Source organism: Trachurus japonicus, chromosome 15, assembly GCF_045865225.1.
Source record: "Trachurus japonicus isolate A0001 chromosome 15, Traja_1.0".
NCBI lineage: Eukaryota > Metazoa > Chordata > Actinopteri > Carangiformes > Carangidae > Trachurus > Trachurus japonicus.
Genome location: NC_140921.1, coordinates 31,792,742 through 31,807,007, shown reverse-complemented (window position 1 = coordinate 31,807,007; position 14,266 = coordinate 31,792,742). Strand labels below are relative to the sequence as shown.

The window sequence follows — 14,266 nt, the reverse complement described above, 5'->3', positions numbered from 1 at the left end:
TAATCATGTCAATTAAAGCAAACAGAATGGACATGACTACAGCTTTGTGTGTCGAAGCAAAAAGTCTGAATAGTTTTCTGCATTTTGATCAACAGGCCCCGGTCTTCCTGCTCCTCTCCCCCAGACACAGGACCCTGTCCTGGGTCACCCAGCGCGAGGAGTCTCCGTGTAGCTCGGCTGTGCTCGGCGCTAGCCTACTAATGGCGGCGGCGCCAGTCCCGGTGCCGCCGCTGTGCACCGGCTGTCGGTAATGAGGCGATGCCAGTTACCGTCGTCGCCGTCCCCGGCAACGGGACCGCGGCGACCGCTGGTACGGGTAGCGCCGCCATTAGCAGCCATTAGCACAGCCTCATGCTACAGGGAGACTCCTCGCGCTGGGTGACCCAGGACAGGGTGCTGTGCCTAGGGAAGAGGAACAGGAAGACCGGGGCCTGGAGCTCCGCGGCGCCGCAGTGCAGAGAGACCCGGTCAGGCTGCGGCTGGGAGCAGTGTGTCGGGGAGAGGAGGAAGACCAGTAGCTCAGCAGGGCCGCGGTGTGCAGGGTGCAGAGCACACCGGTCAGGCTGCGGCTGGAGTGTGTGTCGGGGAGAGGATCAGGGAGACTCGACGCGGCACCGGTACTATAGTCGAGTCATTTTATGAGAAAAGGTTAAACAAATTGCAACAGAAGCAAACTCAACTGATTTTGTATCCTCAGTCCTGAGTGAGGGAAAAAAAACCCCGAAGAATCCCATTAGGGGAAAGTTTCGAAAAACACCCTAACATATCCCATTTATACGCATATAAAAAATTTTTTTCACGTGAATAGGGTAAAAATTTTTACCTTTAGATATCTCCATGAAAATTACTGAGTTGATTACTTACATTAAGACAAACAAAAAATGTATTACAAGTTTTTTGAAATTCTTTGTTAACATGAGCAAATTTGCATAAATTTGCATAAATTCCACCGTTTTGACGGCACATGTATGAAGTTGCTGTGGTGGTATCGGCTTGAAAACTGGAATGAGTTGACTCCATCGGTCAACCGACAAGTTGACCACTTTAAATTTCAAGATGACTGCAATTTTTCAAGACAGCCACATCCTTAGTAGAGCAGACATGCTCCGTCTCTATTAATGCTCATGGGTAGCCTAAATTGGTTCCATTCCTTTTTTAACTGTAATATCACATTACAGTTAAAAAATGTCCTGTTCAATCTTGTTAACATATTATATGTTAACAAGATTGAACAAGACATTTTCACCTACTCTACTCAATGTTTAGATCAGGTGTTGTATGTATGCAAATTAGCCATACGTAATTGAATTATGCACTGTTGGCTCATGTCATACCTGCTCTACTAAGGATGTGGCTGTCTTGAAAAATTGCAGTCATCTTGAAATTTAAAGTGGTCAACTTGTCGGTTGACCGATGGAGTCAACTCATTCCAGTTTTCATGCCGGTACCACCACAGCAACTTCATATATACATGTGCCGTCAAAACGGTGGAATTTATGCAAATTTATACACATTTATGCAAATCTGCTCATGTTAACAAAGAATTTCAAAAAACTTGTAATACATTTTTTGTTTGTCTTAATGTAAGTAATCAACTCAGTAATTTTCATGGAGATATCTAAAGGTTAAAAATTTGCACGTGAAAAATTTTTTTTATATGCGTATAAATGGAATATGTTTGGGTGTTTTTCGAAACTTTCCCCTAATGGGATTCTTCGGGGCTTTTTTTCCCTCACTCAGGACATGCTGAGGGTACAAAATCAGTTGAGTTTGCTTCTGTTGCAATATGTTTAACGTTGACCCCTTTTTTGGCCTAAAATTACTGGACTACTAGTAATACGGGCAGCAACACATTCTGTGCTTCTGTACTGAGCTTCTCTGAATCCTAGTGGGCTTTCAGCGGCAGACCGACCGGGGTGGGGGGCAGCAGGCGCTGAATTGGTGGGTTCATGTGTCTGTGGCTGAGCAGCTCAGAGCGGTTACAACTACTTATAGTTTCTAAGCGGAAGGGGGTAGGGACGAGGCGGGTCGAGGAGGAGCAGGCGAGACGAGGGGATTGGATGGAGGGTACGAGCCAGTGGGAGCCGGACGGGGCGCGCGGAGCCCATTGGTCAATTTCTATGCAGGCTTACGGCTGATAGACTGAATGGATTTTTTTGGTTCTTTTTGCTATTTATATTGTGTATATCGGACCACAGGACCATAATCGCTGTATAAATGATGTTAATAATAATTACCAATGCTCCAAATCGTAGACCATAGCTTTAAAGGACCTTTAAAGGAATAGTATATGATTTAATTTTGTAGACACGTCAAATCAAACAAGCAAAAGTTCCTAGAAATACTTGAAGAGACTTGACAGTCAGGACAGTCTATCAGAGCATCTGAGTTACAAAGAACAGGAACAGGTCACTCACCAGCCTCTTGACCTCCAACTTCTCTGTTTACCTGACCTGAGGATATTCTGCTCACGTAAGAACTACAATTAACAATAAACTACAATCAACATTTTGGCAAATTCGCCCATTGCCATAACCCATATAGTCATAGGAGTATGTTAATTACCTTGTTTGTCGATGCATGCTGTGTTGAGAGAGAGACGCAGAGACACGGCACACGGAAATTTCGGTTTGACTGAAAGTTCTGTGTGCCGCGTCGCTGTGCCTCTCTCTCAACACAGCATGCATCGACAAAAAAAGGTAATCTACGCACTCATTATTATGCCAAAATGTTGAACTATCCCTTTAAAGAAGAGAGATAATATAACACTGCTCAAGAAAAAGTGTTTTTTTAGTCCATAACTTTAAACAACAACCAGATCCTACAGATCCCATAATGCAACGCAATGGTGTCTTTTGCTATCGTTTGCTATCCCTGAAAATGTTTGAATTTCTCAGATTTTTTAGACGCAAATCAGTCTCTGAAGCTGAGACACGATGGCAGTGACATCATCACCGTTATTACACATAAGAAAACTCCCTCAGAGCTGCAGACGACATTATTATACAACTGACTGGGAATAACAGTGACCAGTAAAGTTGTTTTGATGTGTGTCGGTTTTAACATCTCTCAGCCGACAGAGAGGACAGAGCTGGTGTGAAATATGTTAATATTTGTTCTGGTGAGTATTATCTCCCGCGTTCATCATTTGCTGCTTGTACACAGTGGTGGAGTGTGGCTCTTTAAAAAGCCGTGTGTTGTTGCTTCCTGTGCCACACTGACTCTAATGGAAGAACACAGTCGGTTCCAAAACACTGGACACTAGAATGTGTTTTCACCGGCGACTTTTTATTAGTGGACATTAATGTTAACAGTGAAATGGTAAGAGAGGCAAAATCATAGCAGTGTTGTTAGTGGCCTAGTTAATAGGGAAGCAGTAGCTAAAAGCAGTCAAATACAGCGGGGTCTCTCACATAATCGATCACTCAGCTACACCAGCTAAATTATTTAACTCCCATCTGTCTGTCTACCACTAAAGTATTTGTTTGAATGGTCCTTGTTTTCTCAAGATCTTTTTTTATTTTTTACATTTTATTATTTAAATTGATGCCACAAGTGAGATAAGAGGAAGAAAGAGCTGAACATTGTGATATGATGATTGTAGATGTCCATGTGTAGTGTGATTAAAGATCAAGTCTAAGGTCTATGTATATTAATACTGTGAAAGTATCAAAGCCTCAGTCAACAGAGAAATGCACACAGCCTGTATTCAGAAACTGAGCATTAAAGGGAGGTATAGATTCCCTATGGCTAGGTTAATATCTCATTGGTGCTTGAAACACAAAACCTTGTTTTTCAACAATTCTCATGCTTTCGTTTCATTCCTTCTATGTCTCAACATTGATTGTCCTCCAGGAGAAATGGACGGGGAGGCGGAGCTGGGCGGGGAGAGCGGCGGCAGGGCCAGTCCAGGCTGCAGACCCAGGTCTCCATGGACCGGGACCTCCGGGGGGAGTCCAGGGAGCGCAGGGAAAGCCGGCGACTGACAAAGGGACGCTCTCTGGAGCACGACCCTGTGGGAGGAGTACGGCGGACAGAGGAGGGGGGCTACCGCCACATGGACCACAACGGTGCTGCCCCCTGTCCACCAGGGCTGGTCCCTCCTGGAGGCCGGGGACACCCTGTGGCCATGCAGGGCGTGGGAGGGGAGCAGAGGACGGTGGGTGGGGTTGGTGGGCCGCATGAGCACACCCTGGCTCAGCAAGTCCCTCCCCCTGAACTCAGAGAGCCTCCTGGTTCGGGACCCGGAACGGCCCCCGGCCAGGGACCCGGAGTGAGGCGGACCAAACGGGAGAAGGCGGAGAGCATGCTGCGCAACGATTCGCTAAGCTCTGACCAATCGGAATCTCTGCGTCCACCACCACCGAGGCCCTACAAGTCGAAACGAGGGCTGGGGGCCGGAGGGAAGAGACAGACCAGCGTCAGCAGCTCGGAGGAGGAGGGGGGGACCACGCCCGAGTACAGCAGCTGTGAGGACGCCGAGATCGAAAGTGTCAGCGAGAAAGGTCAGAGACAGGGTCAATCATCCCTTCCGTCTCCGGTTAAAGCTGTTGATCATTTTTTCTCACATCCGTTTATTGATTCATCTCATGATGTATCTTACCACTGCCCCATGATAATTAGTGATAGTGTTTGGGCCAAAAAGGTACTTTACTACATGTTTGTAGGGCTGCAACTAACAATTATTTTCATTATCAATTAATCAGTCGATTATGTAAACCATTAATCAATTAGTTGTTTGGTCAATAAAATGTTAAAAAACGTTGAAAAATATAAATCAGTGTTTCCCAAACCACAAGATGAAATGTCTTGTTTTGTCCACAAACCAAAGAGAGACTCAGTTTATTGTCCTTAAGGAACAAAGAAACCAGAAATATTCACATTTAAGAAGCTGAAATCAGAGAATTTTGACTTTTTTTCTTAGAAAACTACTCCCGATTATCCGATTATCAAAATAGTAGACGATTAATTTAATAATCGATTATTGTTTGATTAATTGTTGCAGCTCTACATGTTTGCACTAAAATATTTTAATAACTTATATCTCTCATGTTCATATGACATAACATAGATATTTATATTTGATATTTATAGGACCATCATCATCCAACAACTCAACACTGGGGCATTTGTAAGATGTTTCTAGTTTCCCTCTGCATGGTGCAGGTTACTGATCAGTCTGTAGTAATGTCATCTTAGGCCATACATGTACATCATACACTCTAGAGCTCATTGGTGACCTGACGTCTCTTGTATAGCAATTAATAAGCAAAGGAAAAAACTATTCAGTTTATTCAGTTATTGTGCTCATTCATTAAGCTGGATGCCAAATTCATACTAATTACTGACTGTAAACTGGATGTTGTATATGCACTGGATGCTGAACTTGCAGTTAGTTTGCAAAAAATCCACATACCACATACATACATTATGCAGAGATTTCTTAAGTTGATTTCTTCAGATTCAGTTCAGTTTCACTAAGAGAAAGCTAAATGTTTTTTTTTCCCTGAACTACATACTTTCAGCTGTACAAATACTTGATTTTACACTTTTTACAGAGCGCTTACTTTCTTTCTGCAATGGATTGTGGGACATTAGGGTCCAGCAAAGCACACCCATTAATCAAGCAGCTTTTAGTCTGCATACTGACTGTTTGAGTTCACTTATGTTTTGACTTCTGCAGCGTGAATACACAACAGACACAAAAACTGAACTGTGATTCATATTAGTATGGAAGTGGGACAGATGTACATTTATAGAGCGGACATAGCAACACTCTTCTGTCACATCAGACACAGAGGAGGGAGATGACCTGTAGAGAGATCTGCCTGCTTCATGTGAAGCATCCTGCGTGTGGCTGATGCCTCATCAGTTTCAGCAGTAGCAATAGTTTCTTATTGGTCTGTTATTTTATAACTATAGTAATGCCTCGGACTGAGAGAAATGAATGAAACTGTTACAGTAGTAGTCAGCAAACAAAGAATCAAACGACTGCAGGAGCTGTTACCTGAGTTTTACAGTAACATGGATAATGGCTCAAACAGTGACCCCTGGGGGTCATTATATGTTAATTGTTGGATTGATTTAATTTTTGATTTAATTTTATTACAATCCCAAAGGCAGTAGTGACTGTAAATCACCCTGATTAGATTGGAAGGATGAGCTATAATCAGAAACACACCTCACTGATATAGAATTTACAAACGTACAAATGAGCACGATCATTTAAGGAAATAGTGTTAGAATACTATACACTTGTGCTTTTTAATGTGTTTAATTATTGCTCTGTGTGTGTGGTATGAGACATTGGATTTTCAGTGTGAGTGTGTGTGTGTGTGTGTGTGTGTGTGTGTGTGTGTGTGTGTGTGTGTTTGAACACGCCCACTTGAACACACTCTATCATGGGACGTGAATGTAAGAAGAGGAGAGAGCTCTTAAGTCTCGGTGGGCCGTGTTCATTCACACTTTGTGAATGTGGAGACACGTCTGTGCTCTCACTCTGTGTTCAGTGATCAGAACAGGTAAGGCTGCTCTCACACAACAAAATACTGCATGCTCTTCTCTCTAGATACACTGTTGGGTATTTGTCATGTGCACCTCCTCTCCAACTTGTGTACATGTAGCCGGCAGTGTGACTGTCAACATGAGCAGCTATATCAGTGTACATATTAACGAGCGTGTGTGAGCCCGTGTGCGCATCTGAATGTTTTGACTTTGTGTCATATTGTATTGTTTTCAGCTTGACCCCGAGGGGGACAATCTCACTCTGTGCGTACGTGTGCGTGTGTGTGTTAGTGAGTCTGTGATGGGGCAGTTTGACCCCAGCTGATCCCAGTGTTGACCTTGTGTGGCCTCACATAGCCGGCTATGTCCCCGAGCCAGCCAACACACTGCTGTTTACACTCTAACCTTGTCATGTCCAAGCTGGGTTAAGTCACTTTACTATTAACAGTTCCAAGGCACTCGGGCTCACTGCCATGTATTCAAGGAATATTCTGCTGTTGTTATTTCTGGAGTTGGTAGCAGATAATAACCACAGGTTATCTGTAATGCTACACATCAAGAAAAGTTGTAATCACAGGCCCCATAAAGCTGGGAGATGTCACTGAAGAGATGTGATCTCTGGATTTATTATAATATTGTGATACAGTTTAAATATGAGTGGACGCTTTTCCCTTTGTCTCCTGAAAACCTAGCAAAGACCTGCATTGTAAAAGTTACTAAAATGTATTTTTGTCATTGATGGAAAAGGCTCTTTAGTCAGGGACAAGGTCAGTTTGAAACCAAAGACATGTGTTTTCAGTAATTATAGTTTGAGGTTTATTACAAATGTGCTGATTTCAGGCTGTAAATGACACTGAAATCAGTTGCTGTTGAATCTTGAGACACTGTAACTTTGTCAGCTTTAGAATGAGACTGTCAATTGGACCAGACAGCAATAACTCAATAAACAAAAAGGAAACAATGTGAAATGTGTTTAAACACATTCTAAAATGTGCAGAGCAGACCAATTTAAACCAAATGCTGAAATGCAGAAATATATGACATATGGTTATGTCCTAGAGTGACATTGCCTCACATGTGATCATAGTTTGTCACATAGTTACTGTATATCCCCTGGATGCTATTTAATTTTACAGCATACCTACATAATGACATTTGTGTGCATATATTAAAAATATGAATATGCTGACTATATGATAACACAACCGTACAGTATATATTGACAATATATTTTAAATGTATGTATGTGTTTATTGAAACTTTGAAAAATATGAAATGCTTATATTCGTCTTCCTTATCAATTTAAATCTAAGTTTCTGACATGTCTATTTTTCCATCCTGGGAAGTGTCAGACTTTTGGAACCCACTTTGTATAATATCAACAAAGACCCTAGGATACCTATGATAGAGCATAGGCTTTTGGACGGAAATATTTTTACAATGTAATATATATTTTTAAATATAATATTAAAGCGTCTGTTAGTGCCTTAGAAAAGCATTGTATAAATCTTGTGAATTATTGTACCATACAGTACGTTTACAATATAAGCACACAAACATACATTTGTATGGTCTAGATATACAGTAGCTACATACTGTAGTGTGTATAAGTGGAAATATATTTCATTTGTCCATGGGAGTAACTGAAAATGTTATAATAAACTGAAGTAAATTCTAATGAAATGAATTAGCTAAGATGAAGATACTGTATATGAATTTGTGAAAATAGTTGCAATAGTTAATTGTCCAGTGACATAAGTCTCTCCCTGTCCCTGTCTCTTTTATTACCATTACATGACAGTTCACATTGTTTTACAGTTAGTGCCTGACAATATTGACAGTATGTTAACACAATCCAGTTCATATTACATTATGGTCTCACTGTCGCTGGACATTGACACTGATAAAGTGTGACATGTTGGATGTGCAAGAGGCTGCATGCAGCACCAGCCTGGACCCAGACCAGACACTGTGACATCAATCAAGTGGTGGTTTAGTATGAGAGTGTCCCGTGGAGTCAGGTTTAAACACACCATTGTGGCAGAGAAGCACTGCTTCCTTTTTTAGCTTGAGACCGAGGCCAGGTCAGCACTAAGATGTGGCTGACGCGTCCAGGCATGTAAATCATTGTGCGATCATAGCAGGAAAACACACACACACACACACACACACACACACACACACACACACACACACAAACTCTCACTCAAAAATGCACTCAGTCACAGTACAGTAGATCCTATTATGATCTGTATAAGTATCGTCCTACACACAAACACACTACAGACCAGACTCCTTTGGTAGGATGGAATAAGTTTAAAAATAACTTGTATACATATTATACAATACAATTCTTGAACAAGGAACAGCCAATGGGAAACATACACTTTTTCCTTTGACTCCCAAATTAAAAAGTTTTTTTTTTTTATCATATAAACCGAGAAATGACCCTTAATTAGATTTACCATGCTGTAATTGTTAGTATGTAATGGTATTGTAGTGGTATTTTATCATACAGGCCTAAAGGGCCAAAAGGCTCATCTCCCTGACCTGCAGAACTGAAAGATTTAAGAGATCATTTGTTCCTGCTGCAATCGTTTTATATAACACTTGTTAAAATGTTTTTTGTGTTCATCTTTTTTGTCATTGTTGTGTGAGCTACTGGACTAACTTGAATTTCCCTGCTAGGGATGAATAAAGTATTCTCTATCTATCTATCTATCTATCTATCTATCTATCTATCTATCTATCTATCTATCTATCTATCTATCTATCTATCTATCTATCTATCTATCTATCTATCTATCTATCTATCTATCTATCTATCTATCTAAATAAAAACTGAGAACTCCTGTCTAGACAATAACTGTTGGTTTTGCTGGTTAAAACAACAACAGTCTCCAGCAGATTTAAAGTGCTTTTACCAGTGTTCTAACTTAAATATGAACTCAGTGAGAAGGCTAATGCAATCTCAATCTGGTAATGCATTCAGCTAACTTGTTTTTAAACCAGGATTGTGCAGAATAGTATGCGTATTACATCAACCTTAGACAAAGAAGAATACAACTCTTTTTTTTTAGCAGTGATGAATCAGCTAAACCAGAATTTTTAAAAAAATGTCAGAACAGACATTTAACTGTACAAGAGAAATGGCTTTTAGGGTGAATATAACCCAACATGGCTGTCACCCAATGTAAACATTCTCAAATCCATGAAAAAACCAGGCTAAAACAAGCTTTAATGCTGATAGGTGCAAGCTGAAGATCTAAGCCTATTCCTTGAAATGTTGGTTCTTGTGGACTATTTGGACAATTTACCACTGAAGCTGTTGAGTGTCCTCAGTTTGAGGGCAGAAGCTTTTGTTCAGCCTGGCAGAGGAGGTCTTGATACTCCACTATCTCCGGGCCAGATGGGTGGTGTATTGGCTCTGGCTGTGGTGGGTGGAGTTCTTTGCAATGGTGAGGGCTTCATGGGTGCATTGTGTAGAGGGGAAAAGCAGTGATGAAGGTGAACCTCTTCACTGTGCTCACTGTAATATCACAGACATTGTAGTTCCCATACCAGACAGTGATGCAGGGAGTCAGACTGCTGTTAATGGTTGGTTCATGGAAGATGGATGGGGGGAAGCTCGCCCCCTTCATTTGACAACCAAAGGCTGCTCCTGTGCTGTGAGGTCCAGGATCTGCACTCTGAGGAGAACTGCTGCTGCTTCACTGTCAGTGATTTGTAGTCAGCATACATTAAAGCATAAGTAAGCGGAATATTTGTGCTAATATAAGTCTTAAATAGTTATATCTTCCGACGGCAATTACTTAGAGTGTTTGGTCTGAAACACGGGTCTGTCAGTCACTCTGCTCTGCTGTAAGCCGAGGAGAAAACTTTCCTTGTATCCTACAACCTTTATCCAATGAGGAGAGAGAACGGCATAAAGGGGTGGTCCTCTCTGTGTGTGCAGCCAAGGGATGCGCGTGAATGTGGTGACGTAGGGACGAGGGCGGGGACTGCTAACTCCATCGGCTGACAGGAAGTTAGCCAAAACCACCAGATCGCTTACTTCTGCTTTAACTCTGCTGAACACCTTCTTGGTAGTGCATCCACCTCAACTCTGTAAATTATTGTTGATGGGACACTGAGGTGTGAGCAAACTTAATCCAGCAAATTTAGAGCTGAAGCAGATGCTCAGCAGCACGAACAGGAGTGGGCTGAGAATACAGCCCCGAGGAACTCCGGTGATGCTACAGTTGTCACTGTTGATCTTGACTGACTATGGACAAGCTCAGGACCCCGTTGTAGAGGGAAGCATTTATACTTAGCTAGCGGGGGTTGAGTGTTGTGCAATGTTCTTCACGCAATAGCAATAGCAATAGCAATAGCAATAGCATCCTGACTTCCTGTTGCTTCTTGTCTTGTTTCTTTGGGACTACCCGGTTGAAGCACCTCTTGATAGGTGTGAGTGCTATGGGGCAGTAAACGAGGGAGACTTCACCAGGATGATGGTGGTTGACTTGAAGCATGTGTTCTTGCCCTTCCACAAGTGTTACATGTCTCTGTTGTCAGCGAAGTGGCTGCTATTTCTCCGTACATAATTCCCTTTTGTTTCTGACGCCACGTTACAGATTATGTTTTGCTGCTTTGAGGGTTGCATCCTCCTCACATCTGAATGCAACATCTTGGAGACTCAGCATCGTCCAAACCTCCGCTGTCAGACATGGCTTGTGGTTTACCCATGAGATGATAGTTTAGTGACTGTGACATTTTCTATCAATGTCTCTGTGTAGTCCTCCAGGTCAATGCAGTCCTCAAAGAAAAAGCTGCCTCTTTGAACATGTTCCAGTCGGTGCTTTTGTCCCTGAGTCCCGCAGGGCTGACAGACCCTTCTGGCCATACCTTAATCTGTTTCTGGATTGGTCAGAAAACTTTCAGAAGTGGTCTGTATGCTGGGGTTAGCATGACAGATACAGTATGTGGTGGTGTGTGGGGATATTTTGTTTGCATTTTTTGTGTTTGCTTAAACAAGATCAAGCATATATTTTTCCTTTTGGCAAAGTTACCTATTTTACATAACTAGATATATTTCAGTGTTACCAACATTGGTAAAAAAATCTGGTGTGAGAAAAGTTCATTGTGAATCATTCGTGATTTTGAATTGAGCTGAATTTGTACTCTAGATTATTTTCCACAATTTCATGACTCAGTCGAAACATACACAGATCAGTCCGATTGGTTTAACGGTACTTGCTTGCAAGAGCACTCTCTAAGTCGCCCATCTAAGATGTATAAAGTCTAGCTTTATGTGCAGCTGGAGCTGTGATTATGATCTAGGCTGGACCATGAGGGATGAAGTTCCACCGATGGTCAGCAGTGTTAAATTTTGCCCAGTGGCTGTTCCTTGTTCAAAAACATTTGACACAAACATGTACAACAGCGGGCGGCACGGTGGTGCAGTGGTTAGCACTGTTGCCTCACAGCAAGAGGGTTCTGGGTTCGAACCCGCCGGCTGGCTGGGGCCCTTCTGTGTGGAGTTTGCATGTTCTCCCCGTGCGTGCGTGGGTTCTCTCCGGGTACTCCGGCTTCCTCCCACAGTCCAAAGACATGCAGGTTAGGTTAATTGGTGACTCTAAATTGCCCATAGGTGTGAATGAGAGTGTGAATGGCTGTCTGTCTATATGTGTTAGCCCTGCGATAGACTGGCGACCTGTCCAGGGTGTACCCCGCCTCTCGCCCGAAGTCAGCTGAGATAGGCTCCAGCTCACCCGTGACCCTAGTGCAGGATAAGCGGTATAGAAAATGAATGAATGAATGTACAACAGCCTGTACAACTAAGAGGCTACTGCTTCTCCATGGTAACAAAAGGGATGCTTCTCGTAATGGTAGAACATTGTTAGAACTTTTTAGCAGAGTAATTTCTTTGGACATTTGCTAAAGTTATGTGGCTGTTGCTTTTGTAGACAGATGATCGGTAATTGGTTTTGAAAGATTAGAGGGAACAGAATGTAGGCCTACCATACTCTTTACAAGATGATGGACAGTTGTTGTTGAGAGGAGGAGTTTAAAGTAAACAGTCAATGATACCAGTGGCGGCTGGTGCTAAAATAAATTGGGGGGGCGTCAGATAAATAAGATAAATAAAGAGCATTGCTGACTTCACATCCAGCCAACTGTGTTTGGCATGACACAGACGGGAGAAGCGTCCACGGTCACTTGCCTGCTGCTGGATTTTTAAGTCAGGTTGCTCTGGTCCGAGCTCCTTTACCCTTTTTTTTTTTTCACTCCAGCGAACGCCTAGTGAAAGGATTATTTCGTAAAGAAACAACAGATTTTTCTTTTGCTGCTGCCGCCATTGTCTCCTGTCTTGTTGTTGTTGTTGTCTGTCTGCTCCGTGTGCACGCGAGTGCGTCTGTCGCTGTTTGAGTGACAGGCACGGCTCCACTGCCAGGGGAGTGATTTTGATTGACAGGTAGCCTATCATGAATCAATCCGATTGGATGAAAAATAACCCAAACGCGCTGATTGGCCGCAAATCTTTGAGGAACCAATTAGAGACCACTAGAGGCTGGAATCGGGCCGGGTACCCGCCCTGGTCGGGCAGCCCGCCTGGGTAACGGGCCGGGCCGAGTTTTGAATGAATTAATTCGGGCTCGGGTCGGGTCGGGCTGCACGGTGCGGACTGTGATGAGAAGCTACTGGAAAATATTGACGTTGTGTTACGCCGGGAGAGGAGACTCCTCCTCATGAGTGCTCATTAGGCACACTTCATGAAACGGTACCGTTACAATATTCTCAGGTATCGAGTGTCGACGGGCGGTACCTTCCCCACTACTGCTTCTCATTTCAAATAATGGAGAGGGACAGAGAGAGAAAAGAGAGTCTCTCTCTCTCTCTCTCTCTCTCTCTCTCTCTCTCTCTCTCTCTCTCTCTCTCTCTCTCTCTCTCTCTCTCTCACGCTGTCATTCATTCATGTTTCAGCACTGAGACAGCGGACAGCGCGCTTCGTCATATTCAGCACTACTAAGACAAAATATCAACAGTTCACTCTTCACCAATAAATCCTACACTAGACACAATTTGCTGTTGGCTATATATATCATTATATTTGCTTTCTGTTTAAAAGGTAGCCTACAAACGTAAGCAAGTATTCACCCATCTTGTAACCGGGTAGTTACAGTATGTCTCCAGTCTGATGTCAAGCGCACAGCTGATGTGCTTCCATTCCCACAGACACGCGGATTCAGTGTGGACAGAGGGCAAAGGAAAAGCAGGAAAAGCTGCACTGCCGCTGTTTGTCGTCACTGAAAATAACGTGAATTTTGCATAATAATATTTTGGGTATCGGGCCGGGTTTTTAATTAATTAATTTGGGCTCGGGTCGGGTCGGGTCTGAAAGTCTTGGGCTCGGGCCGGGCACGGGCTTAATTTCCAGGCCCGATCCACCCTCTAGAGACCACCATGAAGTCACATGGAAGCCAAAAGTTTAAGAGCCTACATACACACTCATTAGGCCGGCGCCCCTCGCAATTGAAATGTATGAAACAACCCAGAATAAACCCAATATGGAATGGAAAGGCTTAAGTAAAACCCATTGTATGAGTGAACACTGAACAGATATGGTAATTAATTTTTATTATGTTATTTATGTTTACTGTGTTAACACTTTTTTTCTGAAATTTTGATGGCGGCGGCGCCCTAGCGCCCCCTATTGACCGGCTGCCGGTATGTTACATGGATCCAAATGAATTCCCATTTTTGATGTGCTTGTCAGGAG

The 14,266-nt window shown here is 42.8% G+C and overlaps 1 protein-coding gene across 14 annotated transcripts in view; it reads left to right on the top strand.

Annotated features, from left to right (window-relative positions):
• The window catches only part of rims1a (regulating synaptic membrane exocytosis 1a), a 165,134-nt gene that overhangs the window by 92,587 nt on the left and 58,281 nt on the right, over positions 1-14,266 (top strand). For all 14 annotated transcript variants that reach the window (XM_085800970.1, XM_085800976.1, XM_085800974.1 and 11 more), the window contains one exon: positions 3,856-4,505. In XM_085800970.1, coding sequence (XP_085657096.1) covers positions 3,856-4,505 — 650 coding nt within the window. The remainder of the gene's footprint in view (positions 1-3,855; positions 4,506-14,266) is intronic.